Source organism: Sinohyriopsis cumingii, chromosome 1 (genome assembly GCF_028554795.1).
Source record: "Sinohyriopsis cumingii isolate HCF-2022 chromosome 1, ASM2855479v2, whole genome shotgun sequence".
NCBI classification, from domain to species: Eukaryota; Metazoa; Mollusca; class Bivalvia; order Unionida; family Unionidae; genus Sinohyriopsis; species Sinohyriopsis cumingii.
The window spans coordinates 175,298,678-175,310,306 of NC_142961.1; the positions used below are offsets into that span (position 1 = coordinate 175,298,678).

The window sequence follows — 11,629 nt, forward strand, 5'->3', positions numbered from 1 at the left end:
AGCTAGTCCGAATGTGTTCCATGCCACGTCAAAGCTAGTCCGGAACGTAGTCGCTACGTCTTCAATGTTAGACTTGGCTTCATTAACCATTTTCCGACTCGCAGAAAAATCCGACAATGACCACGCTTGGGAAGCGACGGCCCGGATTGCTAGAGGTATTAACAGGGCAGCTCACTATTCCATGGCTAATGCGTTGACTGCTTCTGCCAACTTAGACCTCATACGACGTGACGCATGTCTGCGGTCCACGTCACTCAAGCATCATCATACTCTGGCTTTACAGATGACTCTGTTTGGGTCGCCTTTACTCTTTGGAGGAAAAATTGAAGAAGTTCGGAAGCAGGCAGCTCAGGAACTGCCTCTCCAACTCACCGCCCAACCCTCGCAGGCGTTTAGAAAAAATCAGCCCCTGCCACAGCAGAGGGATGATTGGCGGACCAGGGACAAGGGATCCTTACAATCAAATGTGCAGTATAGATCCCAACCCAATGCCAGGAGACAACAGTCTAATCAAGCTAGGAGGCAACCATACAGACGCGGTAAGAAATAAAGTTTCTCCATCTTCAAGCCTCCTAACTCTAAAAGTTGACATACCCTCCCCACCACCCGCGTACAGCCTACCTGTGGGCGGCCACCTCCTGCAATTTCAGGACCACTGGACCACCTTTTTTCCTCAGAACGATTGGGTGATCCAGGTCATTTCAGAGGGGCTTCAGATTTCATTTATCCAACCCCCTCCCCTGTCCTCCTCTCCCCTCTTCACGCACGTACCGTCCAATGGGGAGAAGGATACCTTTCTACAACAGGAAATACGGTCGCTCATAGAAAAATGGGCAGTGGAGATTGTGAAGAAAAAAAACGCAATCGCCGGGGTTTTATTCCAGGCTGTTTCTTATCCAGAAGGTAAACGGCAAGTTGAGGCCAATCATCGACCTGAGTCGCCTCAACCAATACATTTTACCACCGAAATTCAAGATGGAAACAGCGAGATCAATCTGTCTTTCCATTCGGCGGGACAAGTATGCCATCAGTCTAGATATGACTGACGCATATTTTCATGTCCCTATCCACCCCGCATCATGGAAATTTCTCCGACTCGCTTATCGCGACGCGGTTTATCAGTTCCAGGTCCTACCCTTGGGCTTTTACCAAGGTTATGGATTGCGTTGTGACCCTGTTCCGCTCGACTTCATCTACAGGGATGGCAGTGTACTTGGACGACATCCTCCAGAAACATATGGTAAGTTCTATTCTTCTCAAAGGCAGAAACGATCTTTTAGCACTTTTAGATCATCTAGGCTTTCTCGTGAACTGGAAAATGTCCCATCTCCGTCCATCCCAGCGTTTTGTCCATCTGGGTATGGAGTTTCTCACCGATCTGAATCTGGTACGGCTTCCTTGCGCTCGCGTAATCCAGATCGTTGAACTCGTCAAGTCCGTTTCCAACAGGACGTGGATTTCAGCGAGAGAATTCTTGCAACTCATCGGATTATTCAATGCGGCAGCAGACTTGATCCCGCTTGGCCGTCTTTTTATGCGTCCCTTACAAATGACGTTACTGGCACAATGGCGCCCCTTTTCAAGTCCCCTCAATCAAACAATAATGATCACGCCCGAGATACGATCATTCCTGCATCAGTGGCACAACCCCAGTTGGCTGTCCAAGGGGATTCCTCTGGAGATGCCCCAAGCGGAGATAACGGTATGTACCGTCGCCAGTACCTACGGTTGGGGTGCCCACCTGTTGCCGGACTTCGCTACAGTCAGCGGCATGTGTGAGCCAGGGGAGAGGCCTCTCCACATCAACCTTTTAGAAATGAGGGCTGTCATCAATGCCTTTCATTTCTGGAAGGATCAACTCTCAGGAAAAACTGTCCTCATTATGTCAGACAACTCTGTGGTGGTGACTTACCTCCTCAAACAAGGGGGCACCAAATCACCAGACCTGTGCATTCTGATCTGGCAGTTTCTACGTTGGTGTGACAACCTCCACATCAACGTACAAATCAGACACATTCCCGGCAGACTCAATGTCTTGGCCAACACTCTATCCAGGAAAGGTCAAGTCATTCACACGGAATGGTCACTCCATCAATCAGTCTTTCTTCGGATTTGCACACTTTGGGGGCGTCCGATGATCGATCTTTTTGCGACAAGGTGGAATCGCAAGTTGCCCACCTTCTTCTCTCCGGTTCCAGACCCAGGGGCTTATGCCGTGGACGCTCTGTCAATCAGCTGGGAGGGGTTGTGGGCATTCGCCTGCCCTCCCACGGTTTTGGTACTGAAAATAATCCAGAGGTTAAGGGGTCAGAACTGCCGGATGATTCTGATTGCCCCTCTCAGATGGAACAAGTCCTGGGTCACCGATCTACTCGATCTAGCGATAGATCTACCCAGGAAGATTCAAACCAGCCCAAATCTTCTCAAACAACCGCGGTCATGGGTGTTCCACTCCTGCCCGGACCGTCTTCTTCTTCACGCTTGGCTCTTGTCCAGACAGCTTTGCGAGACAAACAATTTAAACCTTCGATTGTGGAGAGAATCTCAAGAACAAGAAGGCCCTCCACTCTGAAGGCTTACGAGGGAAAGTGGCGTGTTTTCAGGGACTGGTGCCATATCAATAACATCGTCCCTTTGAGTGTCTCAATCCCTAAACTGGTCGATTTTTTTCTCTGGCTTTTCGAGGAGAAACAGTTGGCACCGATTACTATCAAAGGCTACCGCTCCATGATATCAGACACATTCCGCCATCATGGTAGATGTGATATTGGGCATAACAAAGATCTATCAGATCTTTTAGCCAATTTTGATTTCATACGACCAAAATCCCTCACCCTGTTTCCAAAATGGAATCTGTCCTGGGTTTTAACATGGCTCAATTCAGACAAATTTGAACCTTTAGCCCACACTTCATTAAAGCTACTATCATACAAAACATGTTTCTTGATAGCCTTAGCTTCAGCATGCAGGGTGAGCGAGTTACATGCCCTTTCCAGTGACCCGAACTTTCTTCAGTTCAGATCAGATGGTTCGGTGGTCCTCCTGACGCAACCAGGCTTTGTAGCCAAAAAATTGGTTACCATCCATTTGCAATCAAAGAATCGTCATTCGCTCGCTCTCTTCCATAGATAAGTCAAGAGCAACAGCCATGCAAGATCCTGTTCGTGCACTCAAGCACTATTTAAAACACACAGAGGTGTGTCGGGACACACGTAAGCGCCTCTTTCTTCCGGTCAGAGCTGGTAAATGGGATATCTACCCTCAAGCCCTTGCTTCATGGCTGAAGTGGGTTATACGCACAGTGTACTCTGAGGTCTCACAAGATCAGAGTTGCCTCATGAAGATTACAGCTCATGAGATTAGAGCAATCTCGGTGAGCCTTGCATTCGAACGCAATGTTTCGATCCGAGATATAATAGAAGCTGTTGGCTGGCATGCAGAGTCAACCTTCTCCAGTTTTTATCTCAGAGATTTGGCTTCATAGAGGCAAACCTTGAATCTGGTAGGTCCGGTGTCGGCAGCTCAGATGACCACCAGACCCATTTAAAACAATCAGCACAGCCTATCAGCTTCGCTGGATTCGCCAGTGAAATTTCGTAGGTAAGAAGATTTCAGTAACTATCTTCTTAACTGTATATAGGGGTCACATATCACGGGACCCTAGGCTGTGTTGCTGATGAAATTAGGAGAACAGGTTATCGTTCAAATGGGGAATCCAGCCATCATTCCCTAGAAGGTACCCGGGGTGGAGGTAGGATGCTCAGCATTCCCTCCTCCTATTACCTATTCTCCTAATGTTAATGTGATCGGGGAACGTATTTGAAGGAGAAAGCAAATTTTTAGTAAATTATGTTTCTCCGAGAATACTTACCCGATCACATTACTTAAAAACCCTCCCAACCACCCCGCTATGCGAGCATCCTCGTATAATATATATCGCTCAGCTTAAAAAACTAGTGACACCTGGCGGTGGCAAGGGGAGGTAAGGGGCAAGAGTTATTGCCCTTTGGTGTATATGAGATAGACAGAAAAGACGAATTTTCGTCTTTTAGTAGGGCTGGATTCGAGAGGTAGCAGGCTTATATCCCTAACATTAATGTGATCGGGTAAGTATTCTCGGAGAAACATAATTTACTAAAAATTTGCTTTCACACAAAGAGGTACAGTTTAAAGTGTCTCAGGTGCTGCTGTAAAGTTAGTCTGGTTCCCTGACTAATTTCACTAATTCTAAGATGAAACCCGGATCCAAATAAAACACAGATTAACCAGTTATCTGGAATTTTTTGGCCACGATCAGTTTTCCATAGCTTTTGCTAGTATGCTGTAAGTCCGTATTTTAAGGGTAATTTTCGTAAGACTTACGGCAAAATCTGAGCTGTGATGTAAGTATGTGAGTTTGAATGTCTTAGTTCAATATTTTTACTAATTTAAAAATTCTGAGATAGATTAAAAAAGCACATAAGCAACATATGGTGATTAATGGACAGAATCATAGGTGTCTATGACCACATTTTTATTGAAACGTATGAAATTATTTTCTGCTTGATATGCTGTATATAGAAAATATCACTTTTGAAATGATAATTTACATTTTCACAGAAATTGTTTTCCAGCCTCTTGTAGTGGCCACCCCTCAGCAACAACCACCTTGTTTATGCATTGAATGCCTCATATTGCCAATTGTCATTTCCACTTATCTTAGTTTTTTATCCAATTGATGGCAGGTAAAGTACCTTATAACCAAGAGTAATTTCATTCATGATGAAAGAAATTGAAATACCACATAAAAGTATCATGGGAGTGAAAATAGTTCACATACTCAAGGTTCAAAATTATTTTCACTAACCTGCAGGATCACCAAATTACATTTTTACTGATCCTGCCTAAATTTCACTGGTCATGCTAAAATCAAAAAGAAGCTAGCTCATTTTCTTATTTAACACTGATTATTTATTAGCATCATCATCAAAACAATGACACGTGTTTCAACACCAATGATCACAAAAATTTGAAGTTAATGTTCACGCTTCTTCAAGACAGTTCTGTTCAATGATGCCACAATTTGTTCTGCTTCAGATCTGCTTTATTTCAGATATCCATCTGCCATTGTTTTCTAGGGAGCATGAATTGCATGATTCCAGGGATGATTTAGGAAAGTTTTTGCACCCATGAATGCATGAAATGGCCAGCACACTCTTGTATTTCTCTAAATGCTCAGCAGCACTATAGCTTTTGGTCTCAAAAAGTGTCTGAGGTCAAGGTAAATGTGACAGAAGGAAGAAAAATGGTATCCACAAAATAATATTTTTAGAACATCCACAAAATAATATTTTTACATCACATGCCTCCTCCAAATTTTGAGGATACCTTGCACCTGGGGTAAAGAAGAAAGTTGATTTTGGGTTCAAAGGTCAAAGGTTAAGGTCGCTAAGACTGAAGAAAAAAGTGGCTTCTGCACATTAAGATTAGTTCTATATCACTTATCTGGATGAAACTGTGGATGGCTTGCACTTAGGTAAGGAGGAAGCATATTCATTTTGGGTCAAAATGTTAATGGTAAAGGTCACTGTTACTGAAAAAAGAAGATGGTTTCTGTAATAAATTTCCATTGATCTAGATAGAGGCATATACGGTGTCATTCATGATACTCTTGTTAAAACCAGACATAATTGACCTTGGGGTCAAGACATAAGTCATTCCATGAATTTATATACTTCAATGAGTATAAAATTATGTTTATTTGAAAAATGATTTATTCCTGTGATAACATTTGGTCAGTAGTCATTTATATTGTTGTATTCAGATATTGATTTTGGTGCAAAAATGTATCATTGTCTGGAAATTCAAAGTGCTCTATACAATATTATCGGAAAGAGACATTAACTGGGAATTATAATGAATGTAAACAAGGAAACACTGGATTATATTATTGCGATTCAACAAAAGACTGTTGGCACATAAAACAAATCAGGCCATTGGAACATTAGTACATAAAAGACTACTGGCTATTACAGGCACATCAGCACCTTCAGCATTAGAAATGATTTGGAATAGCACAAACAATTATCTAGAATTTTATTCCTTAGCACTTGTGTTAGTATATTCTAGGATTATTTAGGATTTTATTTGCAATACCATAAGTTTTTTTTCTACATTTTTACTTTGTATTCTAGTGAAATAAATTATTTGCTGAATTTTACAAAAGCTGGTTGCTTCTCATTCTTTTCTATTGCTTATTTTTAGACCATGGAGTCATAATACTTGATTTAACATATGTATATATTGTCCCTGTCTGGACAAGTTCTTAAGACCATAGAGTGAGTCGTAATACTTGATTTAACATATGTGTATATTGTCCCTGTCTGGACAAGTTCTTAAGACCATAGAGTCATAATACATGTACTGGATTTAACATATGTGTACATTGTACAAGTTCAGTGATCAAGTTTGTGGTCTGTACTAAACAATTTTGTCATGTGCTTTAAAAAATGTACCCATTTTGTCTATATTTTTTTGTGTATGCATTTCGGGGTAGTTTTGGAACACCTTTACTTTTATCTTTTGTCTCATGATGGCTATTTACTTTTGGTTCAAGGGTTTATCTTCCAGGGAATACTGGTAAGGTGTCTACCTTTGCTAACTAGCTTTTCTTGCCACTAAAGTCAGCATTTTGTTCTGATGTGCCGTAATGTATACACTCATACTAACATACATGTTTTAAGGTCATAGGTCATGATAAAAAAAAATGTTGTGTACTGCACTTGCAGGTATCTTCTGACCATGTTAACTCTTACATAAATAATTTAATTTTTTTTTATTTTTGCCAAATTTGGTCTCAGTGTATTTCTTAAGAATATATGAGATGGTTTCAGTACTTAAAAAGTTACAAAAAAAAGTGGACAGAAGAAACTGACTTCTGCCAAAAATACTAACATCAGGTACAGATTCATTTTGAGGAAAATCAGAGTTATGTTGAATGATGCATATTAATTTTTACTTTGAGACTTAAATCAGAGAAGAATTTACATAGACACATTGTCTATCAATATATATTGACAATGCTTCTCTTGTTTCTGTACAGCTTTACTTCAGGATTCCAGACTTTACTCACTCAGGATGCTATATAGACCCCAAGTCTGTTCAGGTTTCTCCAAGCATGAAATACAAACTTATAGCAGGTAAGCACATACCCACTTGCTGTAAGTAATCATTTCTATACATCTGAAATATTTTGATTTTCTTTAGTCTCACAGGCAGATTATAGGCAAGATATAGGTCCTTTCTTTAAATCAGTTACCTGATCATAATGTTACAAGTCCTTCCACTGCATTGAAAATCCAGCACTCTCAAGTTCAAGAAAATGTTACCACATTTTTTACTTGTTTTAACAATGAAAGTGCTGAAAGGTAATTTGCTGACAAAGACAGAAGTCAGACAAAAGTGATCTCCAATTGAATAATGGAATGGGTGCCAGATTTCATAATTCATCAGTTATAACCCTGCTTGTGTCTAATTAGAATGCTTGTTCAAGTGGCCTCACAGATACATTTAAGTTTCTGCTTTTCTCAGCTCAAAAGGGAAGTTCTAGCTCGTCCGAGAATTTTGCTCTATCTTCATCATATTTTGCATCTTAGTTATCTATTTCATCCTGTGATCAGCAACATGGTGCCATCTTCATTCCTCCATTTTCTAATGGTCAGTGTACTCATCTCAGTATTTGACCATGTTGCATCATATTTGAAATAAACCATCCTTTATTATCGGGAAGAAAATTATTTTTCTATTAATTTCTTGCATTTATTTAATTTCTTGGTATCTGCTTCACTAAAGCACAGCACAATGCTTGGCTCAATTTTCCCAAATGCCATTGTTTTTTTCATCCCTGTTTGATTACAGGCAATAATATGCAAGATTAGACAAGGGGCTGGTAGATAGATTAAGCTGTCAAATGATCACCACCCAGCCTGCATTACTTGTACAAGGTGCCAGTCAAATCACACTTGTAAAATCTACCCTCTGTAAACATAGGACAGTTGGGTCACTATTTCATCCAGTCAAAATCTACCCTCTGTGAACATAGGACAGTTGGGTCACTATTTCATCCAGTCAAAATCTACCCTCTGTGAACATAGGACAGTTGGGTCACTATTTCATCCAGTCAAAATCTACCCTCTGTGAACATAGGACAGTTGGGTCACTATTTCATCCAATCAGTTGATCTAAACAAAGGAGAGTGCCAGAAAGTGATCATCAAAAGATGTGGATGGTATCAGTCTTGCCACTGAAGAAGCCCAGATATTGAACTTCATGATGCTGAGAAAGTTGCTGAAAGAGAAAAACAACGGTATTCTTTGGCACCATGGACTCCCTCACAACTCTAACATCATTATTTTCCACTTTGCCACTAGTCTCTTCCTTTCATTTCAACACTAACAGACTCCTGGCTGGTACAACATGGTATGATACACTTCAGTAATGGTCATGGTGATCTATCCCTAGATTGTTGGTACCAATCCTTAGGACTTGACATTAACCTGTCTTGTACCTTGTCCACTCCAGTTCAGGCATCATCTCAACATATGTCCATCTAACCAGCTCTGGGTATGTCAATCTGCCATTACATGACCATGATAGACCCATGAAATCAACAGCATCTGACACCTGACCATGCCATTTCCAGGCCCAGCTTCATCTCAGTCACACAATGCAACTAGCACCTGATATGATGCTATCCAGTGCAGGATCTCCTAAGTCAATGTAGACAAACACTGGATCATTCTGTCACTGGTCCTGTTTCCATAATGACTCACTCACACTACCTGTTATGGCAATTGCCCCACCCAAGAGGCATGGTACCTGTCGCAGAATAGACACCGAGTGGGTTTTTGGACCAAATGAATAAGACAAACACAATGTGGTAAAGATGGAAATTTATGAATGAATTAATAAAGATAAATATATGATGTAAAAATACAATGAATCTCTCACGCTCTCAACATACGATTTACTCAAATCACTCTACACAACATTCATACATCGAAAATAAACCAAAAATATTAAATCAAAATGAAGTACAGATCCACGAAACCTCATGGACTGCACATACGCCTCAAACAGTATTTTACACAATAAGAGATTCACATAATCTCGAACATAAATTCTATTAAGATTCAAAATAATCTTAAGAGCACAACTAAGATTCAAAATAATCTTATGAACATAACAAAGATTCAAAATAATCGTATGAATATAAAAAAAAAATGCAATGGAACAACAATTGATCCAAACGTATGCTGCTAGACCCCCTGTACAGTCACACGATTCCTTGGGTTTGTCCACACTCTTATCGACCACTCACACCCTTTATGAATCCACCACAAGTACAGTCATACGTTACACGTACAGACAGCATACAACACCTTTTTCAATTTTGCTACATCTACGTCCGTGGCACAGACATACGTACATACATATCGACAGCACGTAGCATTAAATGTTCTGGAAACTCCAGATAGCTCTAAGCAACTTTAGATGGCTTTGGACAGCTTCAAACCACTCTGGTCATATTCACAGTCACATTGACAATCACACTTCATAGCGACAGACAATCACAGCCACAGCTACAATCAGCTACAATAACAGTCAGCTACAATAACAGTCAGAATCAGCTACAAACACAGTCAGCCACAAACAAAGTCAGCCCTATGGCTGGAGAACAATGGAGAGTGTATACTCCTTGACGTGATCCAAAAATGACCAGTCTGGTTTTAGAAATTGGTCTTACTTAAATCCATAGAAGAGTGAGTACAAGTCAGGGTAGAATACCCGTGCATATCATGTTAGTCATGTTACCTCATCACAAGTAATCTCTGGCTAGGTACATGTTAATACAGTCGCTTACCTGGAAAAACACATTCCCCCTAAATAACGTTGTATGCATGTACAACGAGAAATAGTCAAATAGTTTTAAGACAAAACCAGGTTATTTCTTTGCCTAATTCTGTGACAGTACCCCTCATAGACTTTCAATGATGCTCAAACACTTGCAGATTTTACTGTTTCTCAGCATGGACAGACAGGGAGCGGAGTCAAAGCCTACACTGGGGTAAGTAAATCTAGGGGGATGAAATATCAAATGGTTTGATGCTAACCGAACATAGCACAGAAACTGATGATACAGAAATAACCGGCATGTTGTCGTTTACTACAGTTTAGGCCTTGCAGAAAATCTGATTTATTGACAGGAATATCTGAAGAACAACAAGTGTGAAAATTGTATTTTGGAATCTATTCATTCTAGCCAAAATTGCAGTGGTTCTGCTTTTATATAAATCACAGGGGATTCATTTAGCAGATTTCACACTACTCTGAGGAACCACAGACCTTTGAAATTCGATCACTGAGTAAGAAAATCTCCTTTTCAGTTTGCTAACATGTCTTTGAAAGGGAGTGATAAGAACCAAAGAAGAATATTAACAGCTGGGCAACAAATAAGTATGCAGATACCTTATAAATGTATTGTCAAAGAAGTGACACAAAATCATTAAATGCTTGTTTTAAATTAGGGATTGCTACACCTTGTGATAATATTGACACCCATCAGCTACCATTTGGAATAGTTTACCCACCCCTTCCAATGATTCTTCTCCCCACACTCAGAGGTATATGTCAGGACATGCCCCTTTTAAGAAAATTTCATGCAGCATCTCTGTATTTAAAGAAGATTTACTCAATAATAGTACTGGCAGCCCATCCACACAGTGACAGCCCTGAAAGAATGCACAATTCACCTCCAGTGGTAACTGAAAAATGATTTGGCACCAACACCTATCCAGTGGGAGACCACTCTTGAAGTTCCATCTTGGTAAGCAGATGACAGTATTGCATTCTTACTACTAAAACAAGCCAAAAGACGTCATTAATGTGATCTTTTGGTTTGGAGAGCTGGATCAGTGAGTCAGCGAAAGGACTTGTAACTTATTATGATCAGTAAAGTATTAATGAAGAAATTTATTAAATTGGTTAAATTTTGTTAAAATTGTACATAGTAGGTTGTATTGTCAAAAAATCTCTAATCACTCTTCAAAAATGATTATATGAATGAAATTTCGCTGCATTTTAGTTCCACCTTATTGCTAGCCACACATGATATTATTGACTGTAAACAGTAGAAAATTAAACACTTAAATACGTACTCGCATATACATCAAATCCAACTGCTAGCACATTATGGGATGGCAGATCAGGTCTGTTTTTTATTCTACTGATTACTGCTTAGATCTAGATCTGCTGCCATATTATGGGATGGCAGTCTGGGTTGATGCAGTTTGCAGTCCCCAAGGCCCTCCTGTTGAAGAAATTAATATGTATTAGGCCATCACCTGTCTTAAGTGGCAATGTTTCTTAATTCCAAGAGGTGACTGCTTAAGGCAGGTGGTAATAATTATTATTTAGAATCTTGGCATATCAAAACATGCCATTCTAAAATAAATTACTCTATTTAGAATCTTGACATCAAAATTCTGCCATCATAACATATGCTTTTCTAATATAAAGCTTTTCATTAAAAAGTATTTAAAACATGAACTTTAAAAATTGAGATTCTTTCTTTGAATTTTTGGAAATATCA

The 11,629-nt window shown here is 39.9% G+C and overlaps 1 protein-coding gene across 1 annotated transcript in view; it reads left to right on the plus strand.

The window, feature by feature from the left end:
- Positions 1-11,629, plus strand: part of LOC149808422 (AP-5 complex subunit mu-1-like) — a 59,704-nt gene that overhangs the window by 35,613 nt on the left and 12,462 nt on the right. Inside the window, exon 12 of the mRNA XM_089977020.1 lies at positions 7,082-7,178. Coding sequence (XP_089833146.1) covers positions 7,082-7,178 — 97 coding nt within the window. The remainder of the gene's footprint in view (positions 1-7,081; positions 7,179-11,629) is intronic.